Raw genomic sequence first — 18,276 nt, 5'->3', positions numbered from 1 at the left:
TGACAACAACCTGAGATTACAAAAATGTATTATCAAACAAAAGTAACAGAATTACAAAACCACCCTGTAATACAAATTCTAAGGTGACGTAAAGTTTTTTTGTACAGAACGGACAGAACGAAACGAATAAATGAATTCAAGAAATCTCAAGAAATAAAAAATGAGTACTCACAGTCTGACCAAAGAAATATCCAAAATGATGACTACATTGACAATTCCATATAATGTCATTACAATGTGCACATTTTAAATTCTTTGAAGTTTTGAAAGTTAAGAGATGCCGTTTCAAGATATGGTGATAAAGTGTTTCAAATTCACACTGTGCACATTTTAAATATTTGAAAGTATTACATAATTATGCCTTTTGTACTGGTGACTAATTAAGAGCCTGCAGGGGGAGCCAAAACTTAATAGAATATGAATAATGGAGATACGTGATGTTTCGTCTGGTATAGTAGTTCGTTGTATAATTACCATGTGCACATTTTAAATCTTATGAAGACTTGTGTCTTGAGAGATGTCGTTTCAAAATTTTTAGAAGCGTTACAATGAAATTTTGGAAGTGGTGTATTGCCAAAATGGTAAAGTTTTGTTCATATCAAAATTAAGCTTTTTAGGCCATTTTCTGATACTGTAGCCAATATTCTAGATGTCCTTATAGACACCTGTAAGAAACTAAAAGCGGATGTGATGCATTCTTTCCGGGAAATATGACGTGTTTCTTCGAGAAGATTCGAGAACTTTCGAGAAGTATGGTCGTTTGCTATATAAGCAAATCGAATTGTGCTTTAGACAGTTCTAATATCGTTTGCGAATCAATTAAGTAACCAATATCTCTCCATAATACTTTAATGAACGATTAATACAAACGGAAGTGAAGTATTAAACTCGCCCTCGGTTTATGTAATAAATTGTGAGTGATAAATAATAATTACTGTTATAAATTAATCCGTTTTAACACTTACAAATTTAGTTTTAGTCAATTGTAAACAAATAAATCACGTAATTAATTTACGTTACAATAATCTTCCCAACTGCGAATTTAGTTGGGATACCCTGAATTTTGTGTCATTATTTGATAATATAGTTTTTGATATAGCTTATTTTCTGTTAGGGCGCAATATTTCATTCGGACGGCGCAGAAATTGTTAGCGATTAATTATATATAATTTTCAGGGGCGGACTGGCACGGGGGGGCGGGTGGCGATTGCCACCTAGCCTGTAGATCATAATGGTCCGTTGGAAATTTATAAGTATGTGCTGTATTTAGTTTCTTGCACTATTAATAAATTATTAACACGTTTCTCTAATTGGGGTTGATGTTAGGTTGTTAAAAAATTCTGTTTTAATTGAAGTGTTTTACAATGAATTTATCATTTTTTGTCGTAGTATTTTGAAAGTGCTGAAATACAATGATAGGCGACGCACCTCGTGTGGATTGTATATTTTGTTACTTTTAATTATCAGCTGCAATTTAAAAAAAAACTGTATGGTAATTGATTTTCGAGAAAGGAGTACTTTAAAATGTTTTTGTGGTGCACCTCAGAGCTAACCCCCCCCCCTCGCCACCTTCATTACTACACTAATACTTTAATGGCCCGTAAGTACCCAGTTCGCCCCTTCCTTTTTTACCAAAATTCAACTACACCAAAATTTCTCGGGAAAACACTTATTCTTATTAATTTGGGTGCGTAGAATCCAAATCAATTCGTACTTTTTCGATCAGACTTCTCAATCAAAAGTTATAGACTAGAAACCAATTTCGAAAGAAAATTTAAAGGGCTGTAACTTTTGAACTAGTAGCCAATCTTGGAACTGTTTGAAATTATGGATTCTACAGGCCACATTCTATAAGAAAATTTTTTTTCCGGGTCGATCTGAGACAATTTTTTTTTTGGGGCACAAAAAAAGGCAGTGTATTACCTTCCTTTTTTACAAAAATCGACTGCACCCAAATTTCTCGGAAAAACACTTTTTCTCATTAATTTTGGTGCGTAGAATCCAAAACAATTCGTACTTTTTCGTTTAGACTTCTCAATCAAAAGTTATAGACAGAAACCAATTTCGAAAGAAAATTCAAAGGGCTGTAACTTTTGAACTAGTAGCCCAATCTTGGAACTGTTTGAAATTATGGATTCTACAGGCCACATTCTATAAGAAAATTTTTTTCCGGGTCGATCTGAGACAATTTTTTTTTCGGGGCTCAAAAAGAAGCAGTTATTACCTTCCTTTTTTACTAAAAATCGACTGCACCAAAATTTCTCGGGAAAAAAAACGGACTGGCACGGGGGGGGGGGGCGATTGCCACCTAGCCTGTAGATCATAATGGCCCGTTGGAAATTTATAAGTATGTGCTGTATTTAGTTTCTTGCACTATTAATAAATTATTAACACGTTTCTCTAATTGGGGTTGATGTTAGGTTGTTAAAAAATTCTGTTTTAATTGAAGTGTTTTACAATGAATTTATCTTTTTTTGTCGTAGCATGAAAGTGCTGAAATACAATGATAGGCGACGCACCTCGTGTGGATTGTATATTTTGTTACTTTTAATTATCAGCTGCAATTTAAAAAAAAACTGTATGGTAATTTATTTTCGAGAAAGGAGTACTTTAAAATATTTTTGTGGTGCACCTCAGAGCTACCCCCCCCCCCCCCCCCCCCCCCCGCCACCTTCATTACTGCAACTAATAAGGATTGAAAATAGAATCCATGGCTCCTTTCAAATTTCTGGTTGGTTCACGCTCTTTTGCGTTTTGTGATAGGGGGTGGTGGTACTATATGCTTTTAGGTCATTTGCATTCATAAAATGCTGTCCCTATTCATATTCCCTAGTTTCAGGTACTTCTCTCCTAACTATAAATTCAAGAAACACTGAAAGTAGCTAAGTAAACAGTTAATACCCAAATAAATCAAGACAATAATGAGGAAGGAAGGGTACGTTTAAGAAAAGCGGTATTTCGAAAATTTATCTAACAAGATTAACTTTTATTGCCTTGTTTGTAGTGCGGTATTATTTAAGGAAATTCCGCGCAGATAATAACAAACCATTTATTTTCTTTCTGTTTATCCACTGTAAGCAAAACCCTTTCGGTATGAATTTACTAGAGAAGATACATAAGCGTTTTCAACGACTGTCGTATAAATTATACCTCATTTTATGCCATCCCCTTACCTATTTTGCAGTATTGTTTTTAATATTAAGATGGGAACGTTAAGGGAAAAGAATTCATTGTTATAATTTCTCGTTTTTACGAGGACGGTATTAGGACAACGAAACCGCTCTGTGCTTTTAATAAAGCTCGCCAATTTTCCATAAATTCATTACCTGCTCGAGTTGTGACGGCGTACCCCATTTTCTGCTGTCGCACGCTCTTTTTGATTTTAAAAAGTACTTTGGCTCTACAGGTTTTCCGAATAAGCTTTTTAGACAAATCCGTAGTCTCATTAAATATGTATCGTGTAGTTTTTTCTCTCACTATTTATCGCTTTACCAACACTTGTTTTTCCACGCTATTATGCACATTTTGTGTCTGTGTTTTTAATCTTTGCACGTTTTGATTTAAATAACCGCTAAGTCCAATTAGGGACTGTATCGCAGCGAAGCACTTATTCTACTCCCAACTGAGTTAATATAAAATGTCTCATTCTAGAACCTTTCCGACGCGGAGAAGCGAAAAGCCAGCTATCAAATCGACGTCCCTTTCGGCTCCAAAAAGATTGGACGAAACGTAGAGTCCGAAGGGCATTTGTTACCAAATAATCACACGTCCATAGACATGAAAGAGGAAATGTACACCATCAGCAGCGAAGATATGAAGAAAGCCCAGAACGATCCCATCCTCAAGCGAATTCCTTCCGACGCCCAAAGCACCAGCGTGCTCGTCGGGGACGTTGATTTTTTGGAGCAACCCGCCATCGCCTTTATCCGTTTAGCCGAAGCAGTCTACATACCATCACTGATCGAAGTCAACATCCCAGTGCGTTTCATCTTCATACTGTTAGGTCCGAAGGGAGCCAACCTCGACTACCACGAGGTAGGGAGGTCGATATCGACTCTTATGGCGAACCACGAGTTTCATAATATCGCCTACGAGGCGTACAATCGTAAGGCGCTCCTGTCGGCGATTAACGAGTTTTTGGACGACTCGATCGTGTTGCCGCCGGGCGATTGGGAACGGCAGGCGCTTCTTCCAATCGAAGAAATCAAAGCGAAAAGCGAGCGCATACGTAAACGCAAAGAGGACGCCTTAAAGAAGGCCGTGGGCGAGGTAGCGAAACCGATGTTGGTAAGCGACGATGGCGGTAAGAAGCCCCCATTTCCGAATCCGTTGGAGAGAACTCGAAGACCTTTCGGCGGTCTGATTAACGACCTGAAAAGGAGGTATCCGTTTTATTTGTCTGATCTTAAAAGCGGCTTGAATCCCCAATGCGCGGCAGCTGCTCTGTTTATGTATTTCGCGGCGCTTTCCGGTGCCATAACCTTTGGTGGTCTAATGAGTGATAAAACACAGAATCTCATCGGAGTATCAGAAACTCTTGTGGCAACTTCGGTCGCCGGACTAATCTTCGCTCTTCTGGGTGGACAGCCGCTTGTGATTGTCGGAACTACTGGACCTCTACTGCTGTTCGACGAAAGTTTGTATCAGTTTTGCAAGAGCAGCGGCATTGATTACTTAACAATTCGATTTTATATTGGCATATGGCTGGGAGTAATTGCGTTGCTGGTTGCTTCTGTTGAGGGTAGCGTCTTTGTGAAGTGGTTTTCGAGGTTCACAGAGGAAATTTTTTCGGCTCTTATTTCGCTATTGTACATTGTGGAGAGCGTGATGAATTTAGTATTGGTGTTCACTCGCCATCCTCTGCGTGGGACTTACTACAACCTAAACAATCTAATGCAGGAGTTAAACGAGACCGTGTATAACTCGACAACAGATAACCTCTTTGCAAGAAATGTAAGTGAGCTTACTGCTATCATCAAGAATTCATCAGTTCCTCCATCCGTGCCATTGTACGACTCTATTGGACCCCTCAACCAACCAAATACCGCGCTGCTATGTACCATCTTATCATTGGGGACGTTTGCCATCGCCTACTATCTGCTACTGTTTCGAAATAGTCAGTTTTTGGGTCGCAATGTAAGTATTTATCGCGTTGTGCAATTATGAGAGATCAATTTACAGGCTAGAAGAGCGCTGGGCGATTTTGGCGTTCCGATCGCTATAGTAATAATGGCTTCGCTCAATTACTTCGTTCCCAATACTCACACGCAGAGGCTTACCGTTCCGAAAGGTTTTACGCCGTCCAATCCAGAAGTGCGCGGGTGGTTAGTCGACCCTAAAGGCACGCTACAACCGATCGAATTGTGGGTTGCCTTCGCTGCAGGCGTTCCGGCTCTGCTCGTTTACATTTTACTGTTCATGGAAACGCATATTACAGAGTAAGTTTTTCTCCACTATGCTTACTTATTTTTGTGTGTAGTGGGCGGAGTTTTAACTAACGGCTACTCCACATTACCAAAATTAGAGAGCTCGTGTGAGTTGATTGTGGAGGGAGGTCCAATTTGATTTGCTTACTTCAAATTATGAGTTAATTTACAGTTTTTACTTCCTTTTTGCGTCCATTGTTATCTTCCCGGACGGGAACACATAGGGAGCAGAATCGTCCAAGTCTTGGTCCAGCATAAAAGATTCAGCTTAGCTGCGCCATCTGCTTCAAAGAACTTTTGCGGAAAGGACACCGTTCCCATTTGGGCACTGGGCACTCCATTTTCAGGATCTTCATCGAGCACCTGGATGGATGAATTTAGTCCATCATTTGCACAGAGCTTTTAATGAACAATTCTTATAGCAGGCGAAGAAAATGGCCATTTTAACATTATAACTGGCTGAAACCTATTCGCACATTTTGTCAAATTTAGAAAAATCGGCAATTGAATGTACCCAAATCCACAGAGCTTGGGCAGAATTTGTGAGTGTGTGTACTTTCTCTTTCTGTTGTCCCTAATAGTGATAGCTTTACTGTTGCAAAGTGGATGGTTTATTATTACTGGGTGGTTTTGTTTGACTTAATAAGCAGAATAAGAGTTGAAAGATCCTACTTTCAAAGTGTTACCAACTTTAAATCTTCAAAGGCGGTCGGTACAAATAAAGGCGACGTTGTCAATTTTTGTCACACAGTCATGTAAAGAGGTTTTGCTTTTTTATGATATTTAATTACCTTCAAGACCATCTATGTATCAAATCACGGTTCAAAATTAATCATCAGGTGTTTGGAAACATTTTGACTTTAGCTTTGATTTTGAACCTATGAAAGAACACCATTTCTCTAAGGTAATTTATAATACAGCAGTAAAAGAAAGCTTTCTTTATCTATTTGGACTCGATCTTATCTTCTGGACGCACATACAAAAATAAAATAAGATAAGATAGACTATCTACTATTTGAGGTGCTAATGCCGCTTTAGTTCATTGATATAGGAGAAATATCTATTGTATCATCAGATAAAAAGGTGGGAATTTATTATGGGCACTCTAATTGTTAGCTAATATTGTAGTAGTACATACACTTTCTTGTGTTTGATAAAAATTTACTTCGTTCTTGATTTCTACGCAAAAGGACACACTAAAATCTTGATGCAGGAATTTCACGAAATTGTACAAGATAGGAAAAAGTACACTAAAAAAGAAATGTTAATCTTGAAGTTATTGGGATGCGTAGTTTTCAGGAAAACATTTGGTTGTGGTCCCTGTATTTAAGCTTCAATTTTTACCAAAAATGATAAATTCGTTCTTATAGTAAATTTTGTATAAAAAGAGCGGATTCACTAATAGTGAATATACTTGACTTCTGCAATAAAAGCTAATAGATAATGTAATAAGAGCGTTCCCGGTTCTCGCAATAAACATTACGTAGAAATCAGGACACGTGAACTCATTGTTCTTTAGAAAAGTGCAAATTAACAACAAATTTCAATCCAATCGCAGTGATACATGTTAGTGTGAAGTATGCTTGGGATTGAAGTAGTTCCTCCGACAAATTGTTTAATGAATACAATAAATAAAGGCTTTGTGATCGTACTTACATGTTCTTAAAAGACTTTGTTTTGGGAGCAGACAAAAGACCAATCAAATCTACCCTACTTTAGACGATCATAAAAGATAATCCACTCCAACGTCTATTCGAGAGCTTCTTGAACTTATTTTTCCGCAGCTTCGGATAAAAAGCGAGTTTTAATTTTGAGACAAAAACCAATAGGTACAATTTCTTATAAGGTGGACCTTTACCTTAATCCCTGACAACGATAATAAATTGTATACCGGGATCCCTCTGCCCTCAGGATTTTTGCGGGATTAATCCCGCACATAAATCGAACGGGCTTGACTACAGCTAGTACACCTTTTATTCGCCATAAACCCCACTCCTTTTCTTACTCTTTTTATCACCACTGTAAATAGCAGGTGAAATGTTCTGCTTTTTTCTACTGCACGTCCGCTCTATCTCACTTCACTGGCATCAATAAGGTCCAAATTAGTTCTTCGCATTTATCTTTTTAGGTTTTCTAGTTTTTCGCCTTGAGGAAAGGTTCTAACATTCCACGCCCCTAATCTAATCGTACTCCTCTCTTTCTTCTTAATATGCGTATTCGTTTCTCGTTTCTGTCACCGTCAACTATAGATCTTTAATCCAGTGGTTTCCAGTTGCTTTATGCATGCTATGCCGTTGACTTTAGTTGTTCATCCCTCTTTTGGAGAGGTTTCTCTACAAAGACAAGATGATGCCCTTCTCCAAACTGCTTTTCCGCGATGAAGCCGTTGGCACTTGATGGGGGTTGATTCCTTATCCCTGGAGTCATTCGGTTTCATTTTAGTCGCGTTTTACGACAGGTAGGGAATACCATGGACCGATTCTTTCTCCGGATATGATGTATAATAATAATCACAAATGTTGACGAAAATTTCATTTATACTTTTTGTTTCAGATTAATCATCGACAAGCCAGAACGAAAGCTAAAGAAAGGCAGCGGTTTCCACCTAGACATAGTATTAATTTGTCTACTAAACGTCGGATGCGGCTTCATCGGCGCTCCATGGGTGTGCGTCGCGACCGTCCGATCCGTCGCTCACGTCCAAGCCGTTACCGTCATGTCCAGGACGCACGCGCCTGGCGAAAAGCCGCACATCATAGAAGTTAAGGAACAGCGAGTGTCCGCGTTCGTCGTTTCCCTACTCATCGGTGTTTCTGTATTGATGTCACCCCTTCTTCGATTGGTCCCGATGTCAGTATTATTTGGAGTATTCCTTTACATGGGAGTCGCCTCCACCAACGGAATACAATTCTTCGATAGGATCAGGTTGTTCTTCATGCCGCCGAAACATCATCCCGCTGCGTCCTACGTCAGAAAGGTAGGATCCTTTTTTTTACTTTTCTATATGTCGTCTACAGTACACGATTTATTTAAATAGCGTATTCCTTTATTACATTTTTGAACGGAACTGAACTTCAGCTATCGGAGAGCTGTAATTGTGTCAGTGACTGTACATTTTATTTGCATGTGGGCATGGATGAAATAATTACTTTCCATATATAGCAATCTTCGCCGTTATGCAATTAGTTGACTAGCCTAGAGTACATTAACTTTTTTGAATTAATCTTAATTTCGTGCAGTTTTTTCTATTCGTTATTCACTAAAACATATACAACTTATTTTATTACTGCGATAAATTCAATTCTAAAGCTTATTATTGCTTTTCTAACAATGGGCAGTAAGGATGTGACTTTAATTTAACCACTTTAACTGTTTCTACTGCGTGAAACGTTTACGATCTGCCGTTTTTATTGTTTTAGTCAGTGGGGAATTTTGTAACTATAAGGCATTAGCTTTTAATATCTGATATATCACAATTGTTACGTTTTTTTACGTACAATTTGGATCTATTTTGACACAGTAGGTGTTTTTTGAACTTACCTAATAGAAGGGAGCTTTGAGAAAATGGGATGTTTCTATTTAAAATTTTTTGCAAAGAAGCCCATCGAAAGTTTTTAGAATGTTATACGGTACGTTTCTAAATCTGGACTCGATTTTTCGTGACGGGGTGAAGAACTCCGTTTATGCGTCGCATCTGGTTGGAACAAATGAGCAGTTTACGGTGCATTGTCCTAACTTAATTACATTTTTGATTGATTCTACAAGAAAAAGCAACTAAATTCCATTCTTCCAAATTATTCAATTAAGTTGCCGGAGAAGATTTTTATGAAATTAATTTAGCTACGCATTGCGCTTTCGTTTTCCTCCCAAATAAAGTGAACAAACATGCTGTAGCCGAACTGTTAACAAGATCGAAAGTTGCCCTACTTCTGAAAGATATTTTTCGTGTACTTCCTGACGTCGCATTGTTTCGCCCAAATGGATTACTCGGTGCCGTTCGAAAAGCACGTTCGCGGTTAATATGCTGTAACAAATCGAGGGAAGTTAATATAAAGCAATTTAATCAATTAATGTCATATTTATTTAGCGTCATTTGATTCTTCTCAATCAATTGTACCATTCATTTCAGCACATGCTAAGAAGTCAAATAATTGTTTATTAGCCGGCAATTCGCTGTAAATGCTATATTTACACCCCTTTGTTTGCTGCTGATTTATTGGTATATCGTTAAACATTAAAGTGGAACGAAGGCCAATTTCCATATTTGGGTAGCTGTTTTGTGTATTTGTTGTTAATTTGTATGTGGTCTCAAGAAACGTGTTCATCGGGTGGCATTTTTTTTATCATTTCAGCTCAAATGTACATACTGAATTTGATTAAATTACAGTTTATTTATGCCGCGTAGCCGACTTTCTTCTCAGTATGCTTTAAATCACGCCACCCACCGAGCTACGAATACCGTTATTCCACTTCCGTAGGTGAAATATTCATCATTGGTGGAAGTAGATTGTGGTACTGTCGTGAACAATATTAATTTTTTATTATTCCGCTCTGCATGCGAATAATAATTTTTTAAAACAAAATACGATGTACTCCATTCACACTGAGTTGTTTCGGATTTTAAGTATGAAGCTAGAACAAACGTTTTTAAATGGGAAAAAATTGCAGTAATTAAATTTAAAAGCAACGCAATTTTGTCAGTTGTAATTATTAAGGAGCGACCCAGCTTGTTCATGATTTCGGCCTTGCTGTCCGTCCGTACGTCTATGTAGGTACATGATAATTCGCGAACATTCGAATTTTCCAATTCTGTTTTCAGTAATGGATAGACAATGGTCAAGGAACTAACTGATTAAATTTCGGTCATTCGAACTTTCTGTCCGTCCTTTTGTTTCTCGCTCGTCTATATTCGCTTGAAACTTTAAAATAACTTGTCATTAATATAGACCTCTAGATCCATGACCGACTTGCACATGGGAGCAATAGAAGTCACTTCCTAATAGTGGAGCGAAATCGGGCCAAAAATGTGACAAAATTTTTTTTCGAGGTATAACAAGATCAGACCCAGTAGAGTATGTAGATATTGTAATTCTGCATCCGAAATGGTGTTTTACGACATTTTCCGGTGGTCATGACATTTTTTATAGTAAAAAAAACCACTCAAAAGTGTCTTCATAAAAATTTATGTTTTTAGAGATTTACCCCGGAATATCTCCGCTCCCGCACGAGATATTGTTATAATTGTTTCAGTTCTATAATGCCAAATAGTAAGCGCTTTGTTGAACAGTCTCCAGAATGATTTTTTTTAAATTCAATATCTTCGCAGTTTCCTAAATGGCAGTAGTTTCCCTTCCCCTAAAGTTTAGACAGGAAAGGAACCCTAATTTTATCACAATGACATTATAATTACTTTCACCGTAACACATACTTTTACCGATTAAACGTGTGGTACCGCAGGAAACAATGCAAACCAACACTCGACAACATCGAAGATGTTGGATGGTCCATATAAAGTAATATTTGGATACCTGTCCATGTTACTGTGCGCACAGAAACTGTAACACTAGAAGTACTGCCAACAATAATTCAAAAAAATTTCCCGCAGAGTGAAGTTTATGTCGCACAATAATTGATTTATCGACTTTCGTATTTTTTTCTGATAATGTAGTTACATTATGTTTTCAATATAATATGCAGAACAGCTCCGCTTTCCATTTGGCATTATAGTTTTTGGCATGATTTCGCTCCACTACAGGTGGCAAGCCCGCTATCCGGCCGGCGCCGATAGCAGCCAAGCAAGTGCGCTGCTAGACGGACCACGGGCGCGCACGAGCTGCATATAGAAATATCATTTACTCGAAAACGGTAAGACCTATCACTAAAATTCTTTCACCAAAAACTTTTGGTGACTATCAGCTACAATTCGTATGATATATGTATACTTTGTTTCACTGGTGCTGAACCTGACGTCATAAATGCGATTCTCTCTTAATTACATTTAAATCGATTGAGACAAAAAAATTACGTCATTAACGTAAGTCGTGACAAATAAACCAATTATTGATCTGTCAATAATATCAATCCGTCAAACGATTTTCGTTAGATTTGCAGTGTTTTGAGACTTCCTCCATATCACTGCGAGTATAATCCAATCGAAATGGTATGGGCCATTAAAGTATTAGTGTAGTAATGATGGTGGCGGGGGGGGGGGGGGGGTTAGCTCTGAGGTGCACCACAAAAACATTGTAGTACAAGTACTCCTTTCTCGAAAATAAATTACCATAAAGTTTTTTTAAAAATTGCAGGTGATAATTAAAAGTAACAAAATATACAATCCACACGAGGTGCGTCGCCTATCATTGTATTTCAGCACTTTCATACTACGACAAAAAATGATAAATTCATTGTAAAACACTTCAATTAAAACAGAATTTTTTAATAACCTAACATCAACCCCAATTAGAGAAACGTGTTAATAATTTATTAATAGTGCAAGAAACTAAATACAGCACATACTTATAAATTTCCAACGGGCCATTATGATCTACAGGCTAGGTGGCAATCGCCACCCGCCCCCCCCCTTGCCAGTCCGCCCCTGCCCATATCGCCCTTTAACGAGTCATGGTGGATTTCGAATTGTCGAAACTCTACTCCTGTATCGACATTGGCAATTCGACCTTTTACTAGGTAATTACTTCTGCCATTTTCCCGCACTTTATCTAAAAAAATGCACTAATTGTTTTCCACTTTTGGGTTGAATTTGGAAGTGTCGATTTTTTTCAATATACCGGCAGGCGCGGAGGAATGTCAACACGAACTAAAAACTTAAAATAGTATATTCTACCTATATACCAAGGGACTAAAATGTGTGTTTTAATCTCGAGGGTGTAGATTGTTGCCCGAAACGTATTTGTGGGCAATAAACACCCAAGGGATTAGGACGCACTAGCCCTGCGGTATATATCTACGCTATTTTCTGTACTTCTGTAATCAGCTACAGCAATTTCAATGTTAAAAGTCCTCGTTCAAAACGGCGACGCCGAAATGATCATTTAAAACTTTGCAAAACAAACAAAGAGGGCCAAATTCAAGAAGATATCAGGAAAACGGTATAATAAACATAAAATATGGTGCAAAAACCAAAAAATAAAGGTAACCATTAATCATTAAACTGTGTTTAATCTTATTAAAGCCCAAAATTTCTCCCCTCTTCATTAATTAGCGACACAACCAAAGTTATAAAATTTAATTGGGGCAGGCTTTTTCATTTGCTAAGTGAGGGGCGAGCTTTCTGTAAAGAAAAACATTAACGTTTTGAATGTTAACCCATGGAATTATCAATCACTTTACAATTAACCCCCTAATGAGTGATAGAATAGAAAGTAATCAGCGGATTTCTACCTGAGAATTTCTGATAGATTTAGTTTTATGTACACTATTGTTTGCGATAATGAGACTACGCTTTAAATAGAGCCCATAAACGGTTTTCTAACAATTCGTTAAAGAAGTGTAATTTATGTGCCATTGATATGTTCGCAGCTCCTAACAACTGTTTTAAATCACCTTTCAGTGTAATCTTTTTTTTAATTGATTAAATGCAAAAAACTTATGGCACTGGCAAATTAAAGCGGCATGACAAACAATTAATTTAAATGAAACCTGATGACATTGAGATCATAAAAGAAACGCATCCATCCCCATTTTTAGAACCACTCGGTATTTTATGACCAATTGACCTTCTCACCACGTAAAAAATGCTGGTAAACCACCCTGTATAATTGGTGTGTGCAAAGTAACTTCCTGTTAAAGATGGATCGCTCTCGAGTTAGCTGAAAACCGTATGTGGCTTTTGAAACATCCTGTAAACATAAACCATTTCCTAAAATTACGCAAACATGCCTATCACTCTTATCGCTACAAATTCCGTTTTTACGCCGAGATACATAGTATTACTTGGGCGTGTTTATCTTGTAAATATTTGCGGATAGAATGACTACATGCCATACCAAATAAGCATTGAAGGTTTTCAATAACGTATACTGATAAGATACAAAGCATTAACAAAATCGTTTAACTAAAGCTAAACAATAATGCCAATGCCACTAAATCATCAGGCATTCTTTGCTTATCGTTAGTTGTCTAAATTCCACAATTGGTTACAATGGATTCTGTTTGTAGTGTAATGATAATTTATTGACCCCTCTAGGGCTAATAATATGATACAGATTGGTGCTACCGAAAAATCTCTTAATCTTATCCATAATTATCCTTGGATTGCTCTTGTAAAGTTATATAAATAATCGCCGGAAAACTGTAGGTCATCCTACAGATATTTTTAATTTTTTAAGTTAATAATATACAAGAAGGGGGGTACAGAAACTGTTTCCAAAACGGTTTAGGGTGTCTTTTGATTTCTAATTAAACATTGCAGCAAACTTATTTCAAAATCAGACTTGTGTCGATCACTCTCGAGTTCTTGGCATAATGCCATTGCGACGATAATTGAACATTGCATGTAGTGTTCTAAAAAGCAAATTCTCCATGTGTGGTTTTAATATATGCAGTGGAAACGCTTCAATTACAAAATTGAATGATTGGATTCAACAATATAATTACAAGATCGTTTAAATTAAACAATTTCATGACACTTGAGGTTGTTAAAATGCCCTGTTTTAAATAGGCAAATCGGGCGATTCTCACAGAAACTCATGAATTACCAGCGCCCCTTCGTGACACACACGTAGAACGTCCCCCACTAAATATATTGCCGACTTCCGGACCTCAATATTGATTTAGTCCCTAAATTTTGGCTTTACTAACCCCGGGGCATCCTATACCTTTTATTTCACCCCAATAATTTCTTATGTTAGGTATTCTAACATCCCTTATCGCCTCGTTTTGTATGTTCTACTTATTACAGGAACGAAATGGTGAAATTTTGCTTAAAAGCGAAGTGGGTTCGATTGATTTTTCTTCTATCTGTCGCTTATTTTTCGTATAAATTCATCCACTGTAGCAGGTTATTTGTATCACTCTGAAAGGTAATGGATTTGACATACGTTTTCTATTTATTTTCACTTAAGGTCGATTTTCATTATTATTATTCAATAAGTACGTAATATTTCATCTTTTTCGGCTCTTTAACTTTTATCCATAAAACAATTCAATGAAGGTACACTTATTCAACAACAAGTTCATAGGATATTGTTATTGAGTAGACTAGGGATAAGGGCTATCCCCATGATTAGAACAATCATTTCTTAATGTATTTTCCAATTGTAGCTTCTTCTCCTTCCCCTGTTCCAATGAAAAAACCTCACACCCTGAAATACTTACCAAAAACTTACTTTAATTGAAAATGTACGTTTATACCCTTGATCCTAAGGGTATAAATTAAAGAAACGAACACGTGCTACGTACACAATTCTAAAGTCTCCGGAAATTCTCGCCCAAGAAAACTCACTTCAGGTAAATTCACAAGCTCGATATCCATTGCGAAAACTCTCCCTTTGGCTAATTGTTACGTACTGAATTCTAAGGTTTCCTTTCTGCTTTTGGACCAAATTAAAATTCGTCCCACTGAATGCGTTTCCGGAAAGTAGTCCTTAACGAAAAACGAAATAGTTACATACTAAAAGTTTACTGAAAGGAACATTCACTTTCAGAAAAGCTCGACATAAAAAATTGTGCCCTCTCAAAAACGTCTACATGGTCAATTCCAAAGGTCCTTCTGCTTTCGGGATAAATTTAAAATTCGTCCCAGTGAATCCGCTTTCGAAAGTTCACGCTCACGAAAAGTCACCTTGAGGTAAATTCCCCCGCGGAATACTCGCGCACTAAGCGCTTGCATCAAGAAAAATTGACTCTCAGAAAGCTCGGCCTCCAAAGAATTGTCCTTTGCCTTTGAAATAACAGAAGAATTGAAGTTTCGCGTTCTGGAAAACTGGACCTATACGAATTGAGTTGAAGAAAACTTGCTCTCGAAATATATGCTTCAATTCTAAAATTCCCTCCGATAGTTGTGACAGAATTTTCCGTGGTGAATTAAATTCGCAAAATCCGTTCCTGAGGGCGTATCTTTCGAGAGTAAATCTCGACGACAAATTTTCCACGCCTTTGGTTCGATAGCGAAGTTACTTTCTTCTTCATTCCTATCGGACAAATTGTCAGTTTTTCAGAAAATTTGTCGGATAAGTATTTTCGCACGAGTAGGGCCTTGTGCGCGGGTGCACCATCCTGTTAAAGCCAACAGGTTCCAATTTTTGTTTTTTTATGTGCCGTACATTATTGTATTCGTAATAAAAAAAACTTTTTTACGGGCCATATTAAAAAATAAAGTTCATGATAATTTCTCCAAAACGAAACTATTTAAATGCGTTACTTTTCCCTAATTTAACCATCGTCTTCTATGGTTTCCAAGATTCCCATAATAGACATCCTTATCTTGGACCCTTGGATACGGCCGTCTACCGCTCCTCGAAAAAGCTTTGTGCATTTCTTGAAGTTATTTTACCTTCCTGATATATTCTCAATTGAACAATTCGGCTCCATTCCAGCATTTCTTTCCATTTAAAGCGCAAATTTCTTTAGCCACGTTTAATGTTCACCGACGAATTATTCCTGCCATTGCATAATTTTTTTCAATATTTTAAATGAATTCAGCTTGTAACCGACTGCATTCGTGAATTATGCAACATCTTATTCTAACTATGCCAAATGGCATACATTATATAAACGTGTACTGATTTCATTTAATTCCAATTCGACTGTACAATTGACAAACGTACTTCCCAGTTTCGTCTATATCGATTATGAAGAAATGTTTCATTGTCAAAGATGTAAACTGAATTTAGAATATCATTTAAAGGGGACAAGCCAAGAACTAGAAAACTAGATAGTAAAAGTGAATGCATATCGCTTAATACTTGTAATCGGGACAAATTGAATTATTCAAAAATTTGGTAATATTTGGATAATTAAATGCGCAATCTTCATTCGGATATTGTCTTCTACGGACAATGGTGGGGAATTGACTATAAAGATGTGCCGTGTTGAGCACTTATCACGCTAATCCAAGAGTGCAACGATGAAGTGTGTTTTGGTAAGATAGTGGCGAGTTAAAAGATTGCTTCAAGTTTTTCTTGTAGGTTTTGCTTTATTTAGTTAACGCGGCGTTTGCGGGTGCGCTGACGGGGAGCTATCTTCCCACGGGTGGGTCAGGTGGATACTATGGATCGGGCAGTAATTACCATGGCAGCTATCAGGGTGGTTACGGTCACGGTGGTTTAGGTGATGGAACTATCCGATATGGACAAATTGGACTTGGTGGCAACTATTACGGAGGCGGACCTAGTGGATACTACTCCGGTGCAGGTCGTGGAGATGGCCACTATGCTGGCCAGTTTCAGCATACTGTAGGTGGTTTTGCTCCCGGAAGTTCTGCAAGTAGTGCCAGTTTTGGGGAAGTAAGTTACTTCCCAAAAATCTCGTACGACGCTAAAAGCTACGAGCACGGCAGTGTAGATGCCTTACCTGGGGCGGCTAGCAACCAAGTGCACTTTTACGGCGGACCAAGCGGTAGCCATACCCGTTTACAAATCCGCTTGGGCTCGGCTCCGCAGAAAACTCGTGTTTTGTTTGTAAAATCGCCGGACGCTAGTTCTTCGATCATTCCGGAAATTGTCGCGCCCCAAACCGCGTCGGAAGACAAAACGACCGTCTACGTATTGTCTAAACAGCAGCAAGCTCATGGATCTATCACTATACCTTCTGGTATCGCTGGCGGTAACACTGTGCAATCTAGACCTGAAGTATACTATCTCAAATACGACAATCAGCATGATGCCGAACGAGCCGTTGCTCAAACTCTTGGAGGTCATGGTGGCGGGGAACATGTTGTTGCTCAAGACAAAAATACGTTTGTAAGAACGTTGGAGGATTCGCATTTCTCACGGGGTCACGGTATCGGCGGACCAGTATATGGTAGTCACGGATCTGGAAGTACGGGAATTACATACACCGTTTCTGGAGGAAGTAAATACGGTACTCCTGGAGCTAGTGGACCATATTAAGTTTTATTTATTTATTTAGAAAGTAGCTATGTTTTTCTTAGTTACTTATATGCTATTTAATTGGCTTCCCTTATTTATAAACGTCATTTGCCTATTAAAAAACGAATAAAGAATTGTAATTTACATCTTAGCTACTTTTCTCACTCCGTGAAGTAGGTACAAATACTGTTCTTTGCCATTTTAAATCTTCCTCATTTTACGGAACCGGGTAGCCACTTAACTACACTGAGTACAAATTACAAACAGTATAATTTAAAAACTAATCAATGAAACTAATAAACTTAGGCAATTGATAGCATAATTTTTCCTTTGATAATAATATTAACAGTTTTATAATCATACCTCCCATACTAGAAGTAAAATTATCAGCTAGACAGTTACGCGATTATCTTAGTTAGATAAGCGCAAATAACGGTAGATCGGCAAATGAAATTATCGTAGGTAATTGCACAAGTGCATCAAAATTACCGATAATTTTTTTGAAAGCATGTTGTCTAAAAACTGCATGAGTTTATTTTCATATTTTGGCGAAAGAGCCCGACACCGAAGGTGGAGGGCTCTTTTAACAAAATATGAAAATGACCGAATGCAGTTTTTTACTGACAACATGCTTGAATAAAAAATTATCAGGTTTATTTTGATGCACGAGTGTAATTTAGGGGAATATTTCCCGAACAAGCATTACTTGTCAAACTGACGTTAAATTGTGTGGACATGTACGCATCGTAGAGATTAATGGTACAATTGAAATATAACAACCCTAGTCCATACACTTTCTG

At 37.7% G+C, this 18,276-nt stretch overlaps 2 protein-coding genes across 3 annotated transcripts in view; both read left to right on the top strand.

Annotated features, from left to right (window-relative positions):
• LOC116173057 (band 3 anion transport protein-like) overlaps positions 1-18,276 on the top strand; it is a 36,843-nt gene that overhangs the window by 2,094 nt on the left and 16,473 nt on the right. For both annotated transcript variants that reach the window (XM_031490341.1, XM_031490342.1), the window contains 3 exons: positions 3,652-5,136; positions 5,182-5,438; positions 7,980-8,403. In XM_031490341.1, the coding sequence (XP_031346201.1) occupies positions 3,652-5,136; positions 5,182-5,438; positions 7,980-8,403 (2,166 nt within the window). The remainder of the gene's footprint in view (positions 1-3,651; positions 5,137-5,181; positions 5,439-7,979; positions 8,404-18,276) is intronic.
• Positions 16,199-17,620, top strand: LOC116173059 (prisilkin-39-like). The gene is made up of 2 exons (XM_031490344.1): positions 16,199-16,527; positions 16,574-17,620. Exons 1-2 carry the CDS (start codon positions 16,513-16,515, stop codon positions 17,495-17,497), a joined length of 939 nt encoding a protein of 312 aa, XP_031346204.1. The 5' UTR covers positions 16,199-16,512; the 3' UTR covers positions 17,498-17,620.

The sequence above is a fragment of the Photinus pyralis genome, unplaced genomic scaffold (genome assembly GCF_008802855.1).
Source record: "Photinus pyralis isolate 1611_PpyrPB1 unplaced genomic scaffold, Ppyr1.3 Ppyr1.4_LG6, whole genome shotgun sequence".
Classification (NCBI taxonomy): Eukaryota; Metazoa; Arthropoda; class Insecta; order Coleoptera; family Lampyridae; genus Photinus; species Photinus pyralis.
This window is presented reverse-complemented; position numbering and strand designations above follow the sequence as displayed.